Source organism: Rhea americana, unplaced genomic scaffold (assembly GCF_003343005.1).
Source record: "Rhea americana isolate MKP2758 unplaced genomic scaffold, rheAme1 scaffold_37, whole genome shotgun sequence".
Lineage (NCBI taxonomy): Eukaryota > Metazoa > Chordata > Aves > Rheiformes > Rheidae > Rhea > Rhea americana.
Genome location: NW_028186501.1, coordinates 4,510,050 through 4,530,748, shown reverse-complemented (window position 1 = coordinate 4,530,748; position 20,699 = coordinate 4,510,050). Strand labels below are relative to the sequence as shown.

The window sequence follows — 20,699 nt, the reverse complement described above, 5'->3', positions numbered from 1 at the left end:
CTCTCCTCACTTTCCCAGATGAATAAGCCCATGTCTTGATCTTGAAAAAGAACGTAAGGGATAAAAGGTTCGTTCAGAGCATGCCAAATCAGAGACAATGCTTCMGTATCAAGAGGAATCTTCTCGCTGATGCCTAAAGGATTTTGTCCTCCAAAAAATTATTTGGAAGAAACTTTTGCGCTTGGAGATGGCAAGCCAGAAAGAACTTGAAAACTTCTTTGCTCCCCATGATGCTGGTGTAGATGAGCCCTTTGGCAACAGTAGCTTGCACACCATCAATGCAATGTTTGTTACCTATTACAGCTCTTCAGGAAGCAATTTCTAGTTCATTTAAGGACTAAAGTTCATTAAAGCATTTATTAAAGCATTAATGCAATTGCGACACTTACAGCTTACTGTTTCCATTTTGATTGCATATAAAAACCCTAATGGTAAATCAGGATTCCAGCTTTGGTGAGCAACAGACCTGATCATATAAATGCAAAATAAAATGCAGTCCCCTTATAAACTTTAATGCGAGGCAACTGGTGAAGTTCACTCTAGTGAACTGAATGTGAAGAAGAAGCAATGGAAACCATTAATGTAACAAGCGAGAGGTCTTAGTACAGCAGTTCACCCACCATTGTCAGGTATTTTAGAAGCATTTTCAWGCAGATAAGTTTTAAGGAGAACAATGTGACCTTTTAGCCAGCTATAGAAATAAGTGTGAAATTTGTAGCCAAATGARTAGGAATTGAGCACAATTCAGCTGCTTTAAGGTCATTTTTCTCCTGGAATTTCACTATTTTCATATTAATAAATGTAGCTCATCCTCTATCAAGAGTAAATTTCTTTCAAGGTGCAAAATYCCTGTTATTTGATATACTTTTAAGGGACCTACAGGGCTGGAGTCGATAAGGGCAGTGAGCAGAGCATCTCCTGCACATACAGGTAATCACAGTGGGGAGCAATGCATAGCAGCAGAGGGAAAAAACAGCAATTTAAATAGATACATTTCTCCTCTCTCAGGAACATCATTTAATTTTGGAATCTGAAGGTTCAATATTCTGGCAAATGACTCTGTCCGCMCAAGAGTGTGTTGCACCAATGCGCAGCATAAGCCACTAGTGACTTTTTTCCCCTCYCGTGGCCTGGCACTAGCAATGGCACCAAGTCCAAATAGATTTTAAACATTGAGTGCAACTGAAGAAATTAAAAATTAATTTATGCTGTGTGGGGTGATTTTCATAAATTATTCTGAACAGTCAAGGCCTAATGGTAACTTATTTTATTTCACCATGTAGTATAGCAATACTGAGCCATGACTTTCAGGAAATATATTGGAATGTGTAACACTTCACACAGAGTAACATGGAGCATATTAATATATTTAGCAGAAAATGGTTTGGAGTTGAAAGATCTTTTTTTCATCCTTCATCATTTCTGCCGTTGGAATTGTGTCAAGTTAAGKTTTTAATTTTATTAATTCAATGAAATTACTAAGAAAGGAAAGGGTGTGAAAGGAAAAGCTCTACCAAACTTGAAGTTTTGATGAATGAATACGAGGGAGAGAGTCACTACCTTTGACGTGGACCATTTCCGGGTATTCGTTAGTCAGCTTGTAACACGTTAATTGAGAATGGGAAGTGTCTTGACTAAGTAGAAAGAAGAAAACTGCCATTTTGAGGTAATTTGCTGTGAATTTATAGAGGATTTGTAGGAAGGCAAAGTTAAATACAGGGTTATATTAAGTTACAGTTACTATGGCTTAAAAGCAAGTGAAATAWTATTAGGTTAACTGAATATAGTATTAAGTTTGTTGTGAAGTCTTATACATCTCATAGCTCAGTAAAGAGAGTTAGCTGGTTTAAGCGGCTCTTGCGAGCTCTTTCATCCCAAATGATGCTATGATGTCTGTTCTTCAATTCATTCTGGCCTCTCTGAGACTGTGTGTTTAGAAAATTGTTTGTTTTTAGAGCTGATTTTGGTTTTAGAAATGAAGATAATTTGCTCGTATCATGTTAGTCCTTTGTGTGCCAACACARCTCTCTACAACGGCTTTTTGAGTACAGATGGTTAAGAGGATGGACCTAGCAGGCATAATGACCGACTCAAGTCTAACAGCCTGACAGCAAAGAGTTAGAAATAATTTAGGTATTTAATTAAACTTAAAAACTTCAACTCTCCACTATGTCTTGATTTCCTCATGATTAATTAATACTTTAAAAATTTGTGTTTATTAAGAATACAATTTATTAACGTAGGAGAAAAGCTCCAGTACTCAGGGTAAAATCATGGTTCAGCTGACCATCCTACCATCTTTGGGCAGTCGTGGTTGAAACCAGTCCGCCACCCTGGCCCTTGAGGGGTGACTTGCRAAAGAGAGATTCAAAGCGAAGCCGGTGCAACGATCTGTGGGTCGGTCCGTGCAGGGCAGGCGGAGGAGCCGCGGCAGAGCCAGCCCCGGACTGCGCTCGGTGGCCTTCGCTGCCCCGCGCGCTTCTCCACCAAGTCTGCAACCAGGTGCTGGTGGCACTGGGGAAAATTGGGGGAACAAGTTGGGCAACTGCTTGTTTGTTCGTCGTGGCAGAGTGTTTTCCTTTCTTACCCACCAAGTGTGCAAGGCAAAATGAGTCCTAGTATTCAAAAATGGTGTGCCTACTGGATGGTAATGCAGAGAGGGCTCCYGCCGCTGGGAATTGGTTGTTTTTAAAGCAGAAGAAAAACGTGTTGGTCTTTTTCACATTAGTCACCAGACCTCAAAAAGCCAGAGTTTGTGTGACTTTGGACTTGCCCTTTTTTGCAGACTCACCATTCATTTTAGAGAGTTTTCTCAGAGCATTTGCTGATATAAAATTATGTAGCAATAGAATTACCCTTTCTCCTCCCCTTGGCAGTAAATGGTACCAAGAGGGTATATGTCAGAATGCCAAAGACTAAATCATTTTTCAGAAAGACAAAATCAAATTATTGGTGAGGAAAACAGATAGGAAATGATGCTATTACTATTGCAATATTAAAGGAAATACTGGTAAGCTTTGTGTTTAATTAGTAATGTCAAATGCCTGAGTTTTCAGCTAACAGCAGCATTGGTTTTTAGGGAATAGTTAGGAGCCAGACAGTTTATTTTAACCAAGATAACTGGATTCCTAAAACTACTGCTCATTATTCACATTGGGCAAGGCTATGTACTGCAACTACAAATGAGCATAATTAGGACTATTGCTCTGAATAGAATAATAATACTAGCTCGGCAGACGGGAGAATGGAGGCAGGTACATTTATCCAAGGCACTGCAGAGAATTAATATTGCATTAATGAATGTAAACAGACTAACACATTCTGAGGATCTCAAGTCTGACATTAAAGTGGATGCAGATGGGAAGTGGTTTAGTTTATTCCTCATTGTATTGCTAATTGTTGTTATTGTAGATAATTATAATGAACTCATCCTCAGTGCACCTAAATAGACTATCCATTGGATTGTGGATAAACAGGAAYGGTATACAAACAATTTCATACTGCCACAAAATGATACTAGGTACTTTAGTGTTCATGGCTTTTGGCATTTATATGATCAAAATGGGCAGCTTCCTGGAATGTAATTTGTTGCAGAGAATTTTGCATCATATGGCGTGGAAATTACTCATTGGCAACTGTGTCATTTTGTTGTCGTATCCAAGCCTCAGGASCTGGACTCATTTCAAAACAGAGAAATGTAATTATACACTTTTTTATATTTGTATTTCTGCTTAAGAAAGCACTGCAGCATCACCTTTCAGTCTGTGCTTCCTAGAGGGAGGACTGATGTCCACCCAGGTGGTCAAGAGTGCTCAGCGCCTGAGTTCTGCAAGCCTGAGAGCTGCAGCTGGGACCTGAGCTTGCAGAAATGCTCCTTGGGTAGTTAGAGCTGTGGGGGGCCTGAATTTGGACTCACTGTTTTGCACTCTGCTTGTGCCTGTGGCTTGCTAGTGAATAGTTTTCCAGAGTGCTGGTGTTGTTGGACATTGGGAACTTCTGTCAGTCARCTGTTTAGGATCTGATTAGGATCATGCTAATTTTATTTATGGATGTGGGGGTATCATTACTCACAGTGAAGTTATCATTCATTTGCAGGTCGGATTTACRGGAAATCTCCTTTCTAGTATACAAGTGCAGCTTGTAACCAAACTGCTGATGAGCGATAGGACTTGTAGAGCTCTTGAGTGCATAAGCGTGTTCTTTAAGCAAGCTGAAAGTGTCAAAGTTAGTTCAGTTTAGGAGAGGACATGTTAAGCAAACAATTCCTTTAAATTTAAATCCATTGTTTCCTTTCTGTGTTTGCCGCCTGGTTTTGAGGGACACTATCATCTTGTTTCAAGCAGCTGAGGAGGAAGAGCCACACAGTTYGGAGGAGGGTAGCTAATGCATTTAGAGCAATGAAACTACCTACCCAGGCTCAGGATGTGTGGGAAGTGCTGATCTTCCCCAGCGGAGCACGCAGTAGGAAGATCAGGAAAGTAGTAAACACGGTCAAATGCTACAGCAAAAAAGCCTGGAGAGCATGTGAAAGGAGTGTGGCTCAGAGGTAACATTTTCCCTCTGATACATCTGTCATGTCACACCTGCACATTTGCTGCCCATTCTCCTGCCGCTTGTAAGTGGTCTAATAAAAATAGAACAGATGACAAACAAAAAAAGTTAACCCCAGTGCTGCCCCGGACTTCTGGTCTTGTGAAATGCGTACGGGATAAAAGCGGAATTCTCTCTGTACGAAGATGGATATTAAGGCTAAGATAAAGGTTCTTCTAATGAAGGGGACAGCGTTTTTTTTATTGTTTTGTTATGTTTTTCAAATAAAAAAGCCGTTTCTCAGTTTCATGTCCCCACACAGATGACACAGAGGCATTCAGAGTTTTGCGCTATGTGGTGATGAACTCGGTTTTGCCTCTGGCATTGACAGATCCTAAGTTCTTCTTCACCAGGAGAATTAACAGGGTATTATTTTAAAAAATGTAGTCTATGCTTCAGAGAAGCTGTTGACAGGACGTAGGGAGAAARCCTCTCTCCTCCACTGAACGTGTATATTCCCCGCACTTTGCATGCCAAAGTATTTACCTAATACCTCCTTACAGCCTGTTTTGTTTGCATGACATCCAGGGACTCTATCTTCTAGAAACAGGTGTTTCAGCAAAAGCATTCAAATGAGCTTGAGAAAATCTGAAAGAAGGAAAAAAACCCCCATTTTAATTAGCTGAGGAATCAAAAGCGTGTGCTTGACTTGTGATTTGGGTTTGAAAATCTGCTGAGATTATATGAAAGAGAAATACATCAAACATCAAATACCATCTTATCCTGAGAAGCTGCTATGCCAACCTTGATATTTTAAATATCCTAATTTTAAAAAATTATTGTCAACCAGCGTAATTTCTGTCCTCTGGCTGTTTAAATATCTCCAGAGCCTTGGAACAGAGTGGTAGCTCTAAGCCGAACAGCATTCCTGTTTGCGTGCGCGTACGTACCGCGGCTCAGAAGCAGCGCGCGTTGGTGAGCAACATCCTGGTTACGCTGGTGGCACGGCGAGGCGTGCGGGGCCCGCTGCCATGCCGAAAGCTCTCCGGCCGCGCGGCAGGCTCTGCGCAAAGCCCCTGGCACGGCACGAGCCGAAAGCGCCCCGGGAAAGCACGCGGTACGTGTGCTGGAAGACGGGAAGGAGGGGGTTACTTCGTTTGCTGTCACCTTGCCAGACAACGAAAAATATGCGGAAAAAAGTCACTTTGGGGTAGAGGAGAAGCTGGATGTAGTCTTCAGGCAACTTCTTAGGTATATATTAAAAAAAGGATCATACTCTGTTCATGGTCAGGGCTTTAGATAAGTCAAGCGATCTGCTAACTTCAGCGTGCACAGTGTTCCCCTGTGCAGGGACTGTGTTTTATGTCTCCCAGGTGGAAAAAAGAATTAACACGGTTACTAAAAAAATTGACTGGACTGGTCTTGAAATCTCCTAATGCAGAGAATCTAAAGTTTAGGCTGAGTCAAGGCCGTTTGCAATTTTTGCCTTCAGCTCTTTCTTAAGGTGAATAGATCGGTGTCTTTACCGCCCAAAACAATCCTTTTTGCCATATTAATTTTTAGATTAAAACAGAAAAGAAAAAGCACATTTTAAGAACTTTATTAAAATAAAAAGATTTAAAGGGATATTAAAAGGAAATATTTTGCATTTTCCAATCTTTTTAGTTGTGGAAACAGCTCACATCCTACAGAAGCTGTGTTTCACATAAAAAATCAGAACAATTTGCCATAAGCAAATATAAGTAGGACTGGTAGAAAAATAATAAGTAGAGTGTAAAATAGGTAGAAACAGAACAGGTAGCTGCAAACCTATCTTTTCTGCTGCTCTTTTATAGTTCCCACACGGGAATTCTTGGAACATTCAGGAATAAAACAAATTTATGGGATCTGTTCCTCATATCTACCACTTTAAATAATGTTTTTCACCCTGCATTCGCTATTATGAACCGACAACGGATATAAATCATACTGCACAATGAGGTTTATATTGAGAAATAAGAAAGAAATAACCTGCTGATTAACACAATTCATATCAGACAAACCGTTTGACACGCGGTGCAGTATTGTAGAAAGTTACTCGTACAGCCTGGACTTGCGGAGGATGCTGTAAAAGCACAGTTACATATTTTAAAGGATTTCCAAAGTCCACCAGAGAAATCCTGAACACGCTTTTAGCTAGCTGCTTTACTGATTTGATTCGTGTACCAGAGTGGCACAACATGAGATGCAAAGTGGTTGGTTTCTTTCTCTTCCATCCTCTTCAGCGACCAGCTTCCGCGGCCCCAGTTAGGAGATGGATTGCAGACAGGAAGCCTAACCTTTTGAGGAGAAAACAGGCATGAAAAAACAATTCTTATGGCAAACCAGCCTTAATATATCCATCACTGAAATCCCTGTAATGATGCTAGGGATATTTTTATGACTCATTGGACGCCATACAATTTTAAGCCCTCAGTCAGCTCGTGCTTGTTCTCTGGACTCCTTCGATCAGAAATAATGATGGGAGCACAAACGGCACTGTCTGCTTTGCCCTTGGGCTCCTTTATTGCACACGTATTTCAGGGTCTCCTGCCTGGCAGGTTTGGAAAGGCAGTCTTTGCCTAGGAGGTGTTCCCCCTCTGCGCAGCCATTCGGCAGCCTGGCGCTCCTCGGGGAGCAAACAGTTGCCACGCTTATCTTGGCTCCTTTTAGAAAGGCCCGAATTGTTTGGAAAGCACCAGACACACATTTTTGAAATGTCAAACTCTCGTATGCGAACAGCCTGTTTATTACATTATGCTCGTCGCGGGTGAAGAAGTCAAGCTCTGGATCGTTGAGAAAAAAAGGTCCAGTAGTAACTGCTGCTACCTCTAGACAGGCTTAGCAACATGCACCTGAGCAGTGAAATGTTTCAGATGAGCACTTGGCTTTATTTCCAGGGACATGCCCACCGAATACGACACAGTGCACCTGAAATTCCAAAAACCACTGATGTGTCACCGCTCGGGAAGCAAGAGAACATAAATCAATTGACGTTGCGCTTTCTGGAAAATTAACCGTACAGCCTTGGCATCKGCTACGCCGATGGGCGTTCGGTCTGGAAACAGCAGCAACGCACTCGGCTGCGCTCACAGCTGCGAGCAGCGACGCGCGCGGCCGCCAGCCCTGCGGAAGCGGTGCGAGAGCAGCGCTGCCCGGCGCCGGGGCGCAGCGGGGCAGAGCGCGGCTGCCTGAGCGGGACCGGCGCTGGCCTGGCTCCTAGCCGCTCCTCTCGTTGCCTTCCCTCTCTCAGACCTTGYGCCCTGTTTCCTTCCGCAGTATACAGCCAGTTAGAGGCAGCGTAAACACCCAGAAGGAAATTTGTCCAGCAACTTYGTATTTAATCTGAAATCTAATTAGTAAATATTTGTAAGTGCTTTTAATACGTGAAATGATGGTTTATTTCAAAGTGCATTTCAAATCTAGAATGTAATGCTATTTTTTTTCTCTTCCTCCTCTGTCTCCTCTCATTTTTATTTTATTTCTACCAGCTTTTTCATTTCAGGGACTTTCTGTTCATTTTTACAGAATTACTTGTCCACCTTATTTTCTTTCTGCTGTTTCTCCTCAAAATGGTAATCTAAGAAATGCGCTATTTCTGTCCRTGATACATGTGCATGTGTGATGTAAATTAAATACAAATAGCTAAGAGCTTCAAGGAAACATAAAGACAGGGCCTATGCAACGTGCTTATAGTGTTCRTTTGCACAGTAAATTTCATGCTCCCCAGGAGTGCCAGATTTACTGCCGACTACACAGCCGCTGAGCTGCTCACAGGCAGGAAGCTGGATTCGGCAGTCGTRTGTCACATAATTAGTCTGTGAATGCACTGAAAACATGTAGAGGCTTTCTGGTGCTCTGATAGCCCCAGGCATGGATGCTGGACATGCATCTCCATCAGTTCCAGAAGTCTTGGATTGGTGTGGAAATCCTCAAATTCCAACAGACTGTATTTATAAGACGTACAGTATGTGATGAGCAGATCCCTTGAAAAATGTCTAGCACAGTCACCCTGTGTCTGCTCCACTTTTTCTTAATTAACTTCTCTTGGGTAAATAAATATGTGTATTGATAAGCAATTTCAGGTTGTAATTATTTCTAGGAAAAGTCTGTAGATTAAATCATTCTGATCTAGAAATACGGTTGTATATTTGAAAGGAAACTAATCTGTGATGCTACCTTTCCTGATCAAAGTCTGATCTTGTAGCTTTAGTAGAGGCTACTGGAATATTTAGTTGTGTACAAGATAGCAGCATAGATGACGAATCTTGGAATTACCTGTGGTTAGGATATCTAGTGATGGGCTGTGGTTCCTGCCTTGCTTTTTTATGCCTGTTATTCAGAAGCAGTTATTAGAGTGAATTTAATTAAATATCCTAAATAATGTCATACGGAGTGATTTTCATGAACAGTGCACTTGCACAGGTTGCTCCATATTTGCGTGTCATGCACCATCCTGTGGGTCTGTTGCCCTATTTACTGCGGGAACTGTGCAGTGAACAATCTCCTACAGCAATTACAACTGAGAAAACTGCAAGCTCATTGACCCAGACAGACTCATCCTACTTCCACATTCCTGAAGTCTGAAAAAAATATTGCTTCGGCAAAGCACTAAAATGCATGCTTACAATTATTTCCTCAACATCAGTAGGATTTAAATGTAAATCCAAACATATTCATGAATCTGGGCCTGGGAAGACAGAAGCTCCAAAGAAATTTTTGAGGGAGCTGGAGGATGTTTGTAATTGCATATAAAGTGGTTTGATCCTGTTTCTGAACCATTGGCACCACTTCAGTTTCTGGTAAAAGCTCATCTGCACTGAGGGGTTCAGCAAATCACAGACCTGCTCACAGTATGTTGCAGCATCAAGGCCAGATTTTGCAGCTTGCCATGCAAAATGCTCCTGAAAAAAATGCTGGCATTTTGGAGGTAGGCTCCCATGAATGAAGAAATTCCTCTTCAGCCCTTGACCATAATTGCTTTTGAAATAGTTATTTTTTCATTCACTAACTCAGATAGGTGGCTGGTCTTACTTTTTCCCATTTCCTTTAACTTTTTACTCTGTCTGTATCCCTCTGACCTGAAACAACTCTTTTCTGAAGGAAATCTGGATGATTTTGAACAGATGTAGAGACATTACAGAGTTCATTTAGAACATAATCAACAGATAATAATAGGGTACTCAGAGAAATTGCAGTGAATGACAAGTACCATCAGCCTTTTCAAAACAGCAGAATTAGACATTTTTAACTCCACATGCACAACAGTGTCAGAAGAAGCAGGAAATGACTAATTTGGAATCCTTTTATTATAATCTAGTTTTTAAAAAATGATACTATGGCATTCTCAAACATTATCCTAATCCTCTACTCACTGTCTCTATAGGCAAAAAACCTATGTTCCACATATTATTTGAAGTAGACTGACTCTCTTGTGTACTTACTGGCACCCTTCATCTTTGCTTTACAGCACTCAGCATGTCAGGATGAGGCCCCACTGTGCTTTATGTATGATTTGTGGGTTTTCATTACTGTATAGATTGATTTGATCTATAAAACTCATGATCCTCAAACTCCTGTAATGTGAGATTTAATCAGAGTACTTTGAAAGTTTGGGCTATTGTCGTGGTCTACATACAAAATACATCCGTCTTTGCCCTGCCACACTGAGAACTGAGCTGAATTTCCTCTCTCCAGCCATCAGTTTGCTGCTGCTGCAGGAAGAGAAAGTTAACCGCTTGCTGGAGAAGCCACAGCCTGTCCAGACGCCCAAAGGTCACTGAGGACCTTGGGTTTGCTTGCTCCAGCTTCAGATCAGAYGTTTAGGCTAGAAGGTAGCTCAGACTGATGGGAGCTGCCTGATTCACGGCTTGCAGGAAGGTATTTAGGCCAAGAGGGTCTGGTYTGGGGGTTGAACCTGGACTGTGGAAGCAAGCAGTGGGCTTGGGACTGCCCCTGCCCTTAGCAGCCCTGTGACATAATGGCAGTCTGTCCCTCTGTCTTCTGCCAGGGTGCACCTAAGGRTCCGATCTTCAAGTTGGAAACCTTAGTGTAACTAACAGTAGGTGAAGATGTGTTCTGCTGCTCTTTCACATCTTCGCCCAGACTGTTGCCCCCATACCTCACTAACTGCTGCCTTGGGACAGCAGGTCCTAAGCAAAAGCTAGTCCCACCACTGTCACAGCGTGCCTTCATTCGGTGCAGTCCTCTGTGCTGGGTCTTGGATGCTCCCAGATGTGTGAAATGCATGTGATCTATGCAGCATTGGTGCAGAAACCAAYACAGCAGTACATCCAGCTCACATTTTATTTGCTAACCTTCTAGGCTTCCCTCTGCTTTTCACCCTTTACTGTGACTCCCAAGTCMGTATTTTAAACATAGGCAGGCCTTTTCTTCTGCTTGCATTGCCAGAGCTACTGTATGCAAGYCAAAGATGTGAGAAGCTTGGCTGATGGTCTTGTGGAAATCTCAGATTTTAGTGAAAATATAGCAATTAACTTGTGCTTGCAAAGGAAGGGATACGTTAGGAGGATCRGAGTGCTGTATTCGCACTGCCAGAAAGAATAAACTTTTTATGCTGACTGTGAGCACGAAGAAAGTCAGTGCAACGATCTTTATCATAGGTGCTTCTATAAGTGGGATCTAGTGAGAATATGTAGTACATTCAGTGATCCTTGAGGCCTCTCTTAACATGTATGAAAGCTCTCTYGGCAGCAATAAGCTGCCCTCCTGCCCACTTGCACATTGGCTGGGAGGTTGTTTACTTAATTTTATCCTTTATACCTTCTATATCTTGGATAGATTGTGTTGCTGCTTTTGTCAACTTAAGAATAATTTTGAACATAAAAGCTTTTCAATCACAAAAATTCTTAAAATGTATAAAACCAGTAGAAACATTAAGCTTGGAGGAGATGTGAATGGAGTCAGGTCTTGACTGAGTGTACCAGCCTGTCGTTTACRGTTGCTTAGAGGTACTTTCCTAGCTGCTAACTGAATTCCTTTCCTTAAAGAAAGCAGAAGAAGAAAAATAATTTGAGCTAATGCATATTTGCTGTTCAGATGATGTGGAAATGGTGATGAGAATTACCTAAAATATGCTGGCTAAGAGATAATCTTGTGAACTTTACAAACAGTGTAATAGAGAAAGGTATTAAAGCTTAGCAAAGTTCTCATCCTTATTTTTTTATAACCTACTGGACTAATTAASTGTCTCCATTACCTGCAGAAAGTAGGCATTTCCTTTCCAGCCTACATCTATTTTCAGATTTTTCTGCATTTGCCATCCTTCACAATTCCTGCAGTTACTTCCAGGCTGAAATATGTGTTTGGGCATCTATTCTTTCAGTAAACAGACAAGCTTTCTATTTATTGAAATTCATCTTGGCATAGTGAAGATTAAAGCACAGAACTGATTAGAGAAGAGCAGTTTGAATCCATAAAATACAATTTGCCTTTCATTTACATTTCAGACCTTACTTCACCGTATATTTGATAGCATTCACCCTACAAACTCTATCTTCACAAAATATTTAGGAACCAGATTTGGATGCAAATGTACAATCACTTTCTGCCTGGCTGTGAAGACATCTTAAATCTTAGTCCCTTAAACTGTCACTTTGATAGGAATCTCTGTGTCCTAGTTTCTGCTGTGGGGCATGCAGCTGCTCTACCAGAGATAAGTACGTGTTTGTGGTGAATTAAGACTCCTTTCAACTATGATTTTGAGTTTTTATTGATCACCATTTAAGAACACTACAATTAGGACATGGTGTTTGATTACAGTGCTCAAGGAGGAAAAGGGAAATCCAAATTTCAATCTTTTGGACAGGTAAAAGCATGTAAATTCCACCTCTCAGATGTATGTATGCTCCTCCTCACCTTTCCTTCTTGGCCTCTTCTCCTCAATACCTATCTGAGATGGCAGCTTCTTGTTCTGTGAGAACACTGGCTGCCTACGAATATTGAATTTTTCTCTTCTGAGTGGAAGAGCCCTTTCTCTCTGATACGTGCTGTAAGAGACCTGGTGTCTCGCTCCCCAGGGCAGGTCATGGTTGGGAACCCAAAGAAGAGACAGGCACCACATTTTCTCTCATCATTCCCTCACAGGGCTAATGTGAATCCCAGTTTTAGTGTCAAATTCTCATGCATGTACTAAAAAGTCTAGGTACAAAACTCAGGGCTGGTGATTCCCACAGGCTGCAAACCTTTAGAAATAGATGCTACACAAACAAATACTTATGTGTTAAAAAGACTGCGCAGTAATATTGTGTTATTCTGACGTAAGAAGGAAAAGCCTTCAGCACACAGGGCAGCRTGTGACCGACTGTAAGTGGACACTAGATGAAAGATTAAATGTAACCAAATTTTGGGGGAGGGGGAGGAAAGGGTTAATCAACTGCAAAAAAATGTAACAAAAGGTCATCAAACCAACTTATATAACAAAATATTTCATTATCAAGAACATCTAATTTCTGAAGGGGAATAATGGTCTGAAGAAATTTAGCCATCTCCAAGAACATCATCATCTTCTATACAGCGCTATGCTGCCTAATTAACTACTGTTTGCACAGTGCTTTGAGATCTTTGGCTAACAAGGAAGGCAGGTTGCTATGTGTAAATGTTAGAACTAATAATTCAGAAAATATACGAGTACAAAGGAGTATCATTTCATCAAAGCCAGGTTTAACGATCTTCTTTTTTRGTTGCTTGCTTAATTAGATAAGCTGCTGAATTTAATTAACTCATCAACCTAATTTGAAAAGATCTCTCAAGTCAGTTAAGAGCYTGTCTTATGCTTATTATTTCTATTTGTTGCACCAGGTCTTTAATATCACCATTTTGTTAGTGCATTAACAGTAGCCTTAATTGTGTTCTAATTCATTGCATTTACCCAGATGGTGCCATTTTCCTCATTTTTTTTTAAGTGCCAGCATGTGAAAATCAATCACGGTTTAATTTAAGGCGGTGTTCTTGCAGCTTTCCATCAAGTCAGCTACATACCATTCCTTTTCCTATAAATTTGAGTTAGCAAAATGGGAGGGGTTTCTTTTCAAGGTGAAATTACTTCATAGGAACTYGTGTCGAGTTTCTGAGGTCATGTTTCCTAGAGAAATACTATGATAGAAAGTATTCTCTGGATATTCTTTTGGGATTGGTTAACCGAAGTATTAGGTAATAGYATTTAAAGTGAAACTGGTATTACAGCTATATAGTTCATCTGAACTCAGCTGGATACGATGCCACAGTTTGATGAAACAATCTGTAACTCCTTGAAAGTTCCTGAAGAAAGAGTCAGAGTTACTAGGAAAGAATCTAAACTGTAAAACATGCTGTAAATTCAAACCCCGTTAGACTGACCTCTGCTTGACCACCTTCTCATGTTCCTAGAAGATCTGCCACGCAATGAGGAAAGGTGAGGTATTTGCTTAAAATATACCTCAAAATTTCTCTGTCAAGCATCTTGCTAAACTTACTGTTCTGTAAAGTGTGTTTTATTGCATTGTAAAACATGTTGCTGATAGCAAAACTGTTAATCAGTTCTGGGAGAAGTTCACGTATATTTACGAAACGCCAGAYTTTTCCTACGTGAAACAGGTGCTTTCTTACTATTCCAGCCAGGAGGTTTTGCAGAGAGAACCTTGCTCGTAGCTGCTCTCTCTTGCTTTCTTGACTTCATTTGGCTCGTCTGAGGCATGCTTTCAAGCGCACGATCGAATAGCACGKGTGTCTCTGTTTTCCCCTAGAACGACTACAGGAAGCTATCTATGCAATGCAAGGACTTTGTCGTGGGGGTGCTGGACCTGTGCAGAGACACCGAAGAAGTAGAGGCCATTCTGAACGGAGACGTGAACATACATTTGTGTCCCGAGCACCACCGGCCCAGCCTGAGCAGAATTAGACTGGCCATTAAATACGAGGTCAAAAAGGTAAGCTCGTCCTTTAGATGCCTGGTGAATCCCTCTTACCAACTAAATGCTGCTGCTTTGATGCCCCTTGGGAAGTAATAAATGAAACATAGGTTGCACTGGGCCCAGGGTTATCCCTTGGATTTTAACGTTTTATGATGTGATCGGCAGTTTTTCAYGTATTTTATTGTGGAGAAGGATATTTGCCGAGTATGCATTATAGCAGGCATGGTATTGCTTTTAAAGTGATAAAATTGGACATACGGATGGCGAGAGAGATGTCCATGTGGCACAGAGCTTCTGTACAGGGCCCAGCTGTGAATCTATGTATTTTTTTAATAGATCCCCAGTTCCCACTCTTACAAAGCTCCAGACGCATATTCTGGGAGTTCAGGTTTCCAACAAATCTGATTTTGATTTTAATGTTGTTGATTCCGCGGTTACATAGGGGTGTTTCATACGAAAAACACTCAAAATTCCTCTACTAATAAACAAAAGACATATATTTTAAGGGAAAAATATAAAACCTGTTTGACTAGTGAAAACGTGGGGTGGTGTGTGTGTGTGTTTAACAGCTTTATGGAAGTTCTGTGAATGGAAAATTTAATTCTGGCAAATCCTGGGTCTGGGTGGTCCCRATTAATTGCTCCTACAATATACGTTGATGGAAACTGGGCTCCTGCAACTGGGCTKGGAGAGCTTTCCAAAATCTCCAGCTAACATCTGCTCTTGCTTTCCCCTCACAAACCCGCCACCTGCTTTGATCTGTCTCTCAATACTGTTACTGTGCTGGCCAGAGAAGGTCTCTTCCTGTTATGAAAGTCATTAATTAAAGAGAATCTTAAAACTCTTACTGGGAGTATATAGCATGCAGGAACAGAGCTCCAAGCTTGCCCTGGTGCTCTTTCAGAAAACCACCTCACTGGAAGGCATTCAGAGCCTCACCATCCACGAGCAGCCCCCACCAACCTAYGGCCAAAGAGGTAGCATGAAGCTGGTAGGGACCTCAAGCCCTCTGAATGGGTGAATTCTGCATTATTTTGCTTGTTTATTCTGCTGAGTACTGGCCTCACCATTTAGATCCTAAGACCCTTGAAATTGTCCCAGCCAGAGCTGAACTGCTGTCTGTTATTGTGCTGTTTTGAGAACATTTGTTCTAGCTTAGCCAGTTTGTTTTAAGAGGAACATTTCCTCCATTTCTCGTTTGTTATATTAGTACATTATTTCATGTATTTCATGAATTTCATAATGACCACTGGTCTGAAGCCACATAGTATCTGCGGTAGGTCATATGCTGTTGGTCTCTTCATCTATAAATAACTTTCTATGCCCAGGAAAGCTCAGCATCCTTTGTGGCTTGTTGCTCACAGATACTAATTGTTAAACTAATTACAGAAAATAAATGTGAGCATTAGTCAGTCTTGTGTTGACTCTGAGGTTAGCACTTTTTAGCATATTCTTTTCAGCAGACAGTATGTGTCTATGTATAAGCTGAGCATTTACTTGCTAAATTAAAGGGAAGATAGTTTCATTTGTGGGAGGCAGAGACAGTCAGATAAATGGCTTTGGTTATTGGCAGTGACTTATGATAACAGACTGATATTTATCATACATACTCGATGAACCAGGAGGTGATGTTATGGCAATACCGTAATGGTTTCCATAAGTGGCAATAGATTCAATGCATGGGTTTTATATCTATTTCAGGGACAGCTAGGCTTATGTGTACAAAATCTGTGCTCTGAACTGTATTTTCATTTTAAGAAAATCATATAATAGAGAGGAGAAGAGAGAAGGGGAATTATTTTAAATATCTAATAAATTAATTTGGAGGCTGATTCTGTAAATTCCAAGTCACTTTTTCAAAGTAAATGAAACAATTTGTAGGCATAGCAGGATCACAAGTTGCCCTCCAAGTACAAAAGGCAGACTGAGGAAGGCACGTTAAGTGGCTTCCCACTTGCAGCGCTCAAACCACACAGCCAGGTCACTTTGCGGGACAGCCTTGACTGCCCTGGCCAAACCAAGGTGCCAACACCTGAGAGGCTGCATCTCACCAGAAGCAATCCCAGGCCAGATAGGCTGCTGCTTTCCARCTTTTTAATTGCATTCTGGCACTGGAATGATATGTGAATAACGGTGTCTGCATTTTTRGCCTGGACATTATCTTAGCTACGACAGGCTTGCAGTTCTGTATTAAGAAATAAAGATGTGTTTTCTTAAGTGAGTATAGAGAGGATAGCATGTGAAATACTTTATACTCACTCCTTCCCATGAGCAGCAAGAAGAAGCTTAGAAGACAACATGCCCTTACAGATTTAATAATAGGCTGAAAAAATAAAATGAATGGTAGTTGCTAGTTTTTTTTCCCCCCATTAAGTCAGTCTCTAGTCTAAGTATTTGCATACAAAGTTTAGATAAAATATCAAATATTTGTTAGTTTCTAACATTATGCTTCTTAATTCACATTTTATTATTAGCACTCTAAGTGCCTGAGATAGGCTTTATTTGATAAAAATTTCCTGAGCAAAATTTATATTGAAAATTATTATTTAGTATCCATGAATTTRCTTTTCCAGCTACTATTCTGGTCCATATTTTATTACATCATTATTTCCAGAGTCTGAGAAAGATGTCAAGGACTCTCACCCTCAGGTAGGATAGCAATTGCATCATTCAAACTTCATCAAACCTTTGCACAAACTTAAGGTTTTTTTTTGTTTGTTTGTTTTTCTTTTTTTTAAGAAAAACTCCTGTATCTCTATTAGTGGACTCTGTTAAGAGGACTATTTCATAGTCCTCATACAGTGCAGTCAGCAGCAGCTGCAGTGTCTTTTAGTTGTTGCAGGTGGTTTCCCAGCTTCTCCTATCCCCTGCCCAGCTCACAGCCCACGTGCTGTTGGTAGTAGAGATGTCACTATTTGGAAACTGAGGCTTGTCACACCCATCACTTTGCATTTTATGGGTCTAAATTGGTTCTATGATCTTTTTTTTCTTCCTGCACACCTATGTGAAAATTTTAGAGACACTGTTAATATCATATACACTGTTCATATACACTGTTCATATACACTGTTCATATACACTGTTCATATACACTGTTCATATACACTGTTCATATACACTGTTCATACTGTTAGAGCTAATTTTGGTTCCAACTCAGTATCTTCTTAATCTTGAATTCACCACTTATGTTTCCCAGYAAGCTGCAGAAGGAAGGGGCTGCTGTTTGCACAGTCACAGCATCCACGTTGTGCCTGTGTTAYGGAGAACTCCTCTGTCAGTCTCGTGGTTGCTCTTAGCCCAAAGCCCAGGGCTTCTCATGCCTCTTGGCTTGAAGGGTAGGCTCCTGCCTGCAGCCCCACTGACCTCCAGGGCACGGTGCAGCCCTGCGTGGGAGGCCAGAGCCTCCTTGCTGCCTCTGTCCGCCCTCATCTCCTCTCCCCAGGAAATCTGCAACGGAGATCTTCAACAGGCTTTGCTCCAGGCCCTAAATGATCTTTATCTGCATTTTTTTTTCTTTTGTGCTTCCCATTAGGATTCTCTATTACTTTATCCCTCTGTTCTTCCAAAAAGCAATTCACAGTTCAATAGACAGGAGGTAGTTTTATTGATCAGTATCTCTCATTAGTACCAYAGAACATTTGAGATGAACCTTGGAAAGTCATTCAAGAATGCATCAGAGGTTTCAAACGTCTGTTTGCTTCTTGTCTGCTTGTCTGTCTCTTTTTCTTTTTGCGTTTCTTTTCTTTGTACAAAACAAACTACTAGCACATATAAGACACTGGCAAGAGAGCAACTTTATCTTTTATAATGTAATTGAGGGATTTTATATAGAARGTCACTGAAGAATTAAACTCTACTTGTGCATATTTCACAGCCAGAAGAAAGTTAAAATTGCTGTATTTTACAAAATAGTCTTTAAAATCTCCATATTTCTCTAGTCCTCTACTCTCTATGAAAGAACTAAACAATCACTCTGTACCCCAGGATTCTTGGAAAAAGGCATTCAGAAGTCCTCAAATTCAAGTTTTCCAGAATCACAGCTCCCTTCAAATTAGCTGTTTCAATGATTCATGATTCCTCTAAAACCATTCCAAATGTTACAGTGGGAACATTTTGTCAAGAGTGAAATAAACAATTTGCAAACATTTGGGCATTTAAGAAGYCCTGGATACTTTCCAAGAAACGGACTGTGTTATGGGATTGTGGCAAACTCACTGTTGTCTTCCCCGGCATTATGTGGTCACACTTCGCACTTGCATGAGCCGGTTAGGAAGAGGTTTCTCTGCCCTCCAGCTGCGCGGACCCCCCGGCGAAGGCAGCGGGTGCCTGTATTCTGCAGAAAGGTGGTGTGGGGAAGAGCAGCAAAGCACCTTGCTGCTGATGCGGAGCATAGCAAGGCTGTTCAAGTGATTTCTTGGGATAGTGTAGCAGAGGGCTCATCACAGTGAGCAAGCAAATGCTGTGGCAGACTCCAGCACTTACTCAGAACGCATGGAAGTGGCAAAATTTAACGTGATGTTAAGTTGGAGCAATAATCACTTAGGCTGCCTATTTCTGCTGGGAAATAGTCAAGAGTGACTTGAGTTGCCAGATCTGAGTTCTGGTCCTGATGGAAGAAAACAGAACTGATCTTAGCCATAGCGCTAACTTCAGGACTTTTCTACGCCTTTTTCACATAAGCTCTGCAGGAACCAGCTTAATCCCAAACTAGATGCATTCCAGCACAGTTCTGACACTTGAAAAGTTCATCTGTCCTGAAGGAACAGAGCACTCCCCTTTTCTGTAAAGAGGTAGTCTCGACCACTTTTCGTGCAGCTTTACTGTGAAACCTCCTTCAGCCAAGGATGCTCTCAGTCGTTTGTTGTGTAGGTGTACAACGTCTAAGTGAGAGCAACTTCATGTTCTTGACTGGAAATTGCACAGTAATGTTTTTTTTTTGTTGTCTTGAAGTAATTAAATTTTGATTCCAGTCAGATACTGGAAATACAAAAGTGGCACAGACTTTTCCTATGAGTGAATTCATCTGTTGTTAAACTTGGAGGTGATTTCTCCCATTGACAGGAACCAGTCTTCTACCAATGGGCAACTGGGAAGAGTTTCTCTTCCTCTCTCTGAACCCAGCTGCCCTTTCATCATAAGACATCTACTTTTTTTTTTTTTTTTTAAAGGGGGGGGGGGACTAGTGAAAAAGAGATTTAGCCAGAGATTTATCTGCTTGTGTGGAGAACTGATAGTGAGGAAATGCTCAGGTTTTGATATACCACTACAAATCCATTTTAGTGGTGTATATTAGCTTTACAGAACACTTAAATATTTTCTGTTATTTCTGTTCTTACTGTTAACGCTCCTCTCGTCATCCTTTCATGTTGGCAGGGTACTTATAGGTCGACATTTACCTTTAGGTCGAAAGCTGGAGCCTCTCTGTAGGAGGTGACATCTATTCTCCTTTGTCCCCAGTGTCAGCATCATTGTTGTTGTGTTCTTTCTAATTGCAAAAATTGAGTGCCCAGCTCTATTTTCTCAGTTAGCAGCTCAGCTCATGACCATCACAAAGCCAGAGCACCTTTCTCTTTCACTAGTTTTAATTTAATTAACAGTAAGACACACAAATCGGGTCTGAGGAAAAAAAATTAATAAGAATTAAACAGAACACCAGATGGCTGTGTAAATCCTATTTAATAGAGAGCTGGAACAGGAACTTTTCTCATAACTGTATTATTAATAATTAACATATGGATGATGCTCCAAACAGAATACTCCTGGCTCCATTAAATTATGATTTTTCACCGCGTTGGTCATGCAACTCAGGTACTCAAGGCGTACGAAGCCGTAGCTCTTGCTAACTGCTCACGCAGGAGCTAGAGGAGCATCAAGGTAGTCTTTTGATGGGCAAAAGCACAAGCTTCTGCTCCTACCCTTCAGACAAGTGTGCGGTAACAGACACTGGCTGGAGCAGGGTTTGACTAACACATCGTTTGCAAGGGTGACTGGAAAAGCTCAGTGTTTGGGAGTGAAGCAGAAGAAAGTRCGCTGGAGAGCAGAGGGCTGGAAAAGACCAGAGCTGGCAAGAACTGTGGACGCTTGGCCCTTGTGAGAGCTGAGRGTCCGCGTGCGCTGTGCCGTGGTGGATTGCTGAGGGCTCTGTGCGCTCTGAATTTGCGGTTATCCCACAGCGCCGTGTCCTGGGGATGAACCACTGCAGGGAAAGGGAGGTGAGAAGGTCCCACAGACCACTGCCTC

The 20,699-nt window shown here is 41.3% G+C and overlaps 1 protein-coding gene across 2 annotated transcripts in view; it reads left to right on the top strand.

Moving 5' to 3' along the window:
- Positions 1–20,699, top strand: part of TRPC7 (transient receptor potential cation channel subfamily C member 7) — a 70,383-nt gene that overhangs the window by 10,081 nt on the left and 39,603 nt on the right. For both annotated transcript variants that reach the window (XM_085312651.1, XM_085312650.1), the window contains exon 2: positions 14,292–14,474. In XM_085312651.1, coding sequence (XP_085168777.1) covers positions 14,292–14,474 — 183 coding nt within the window. The remainder of the gene's footprint in view (positions 1–14,291; positions 14,475–20,699) is intronic.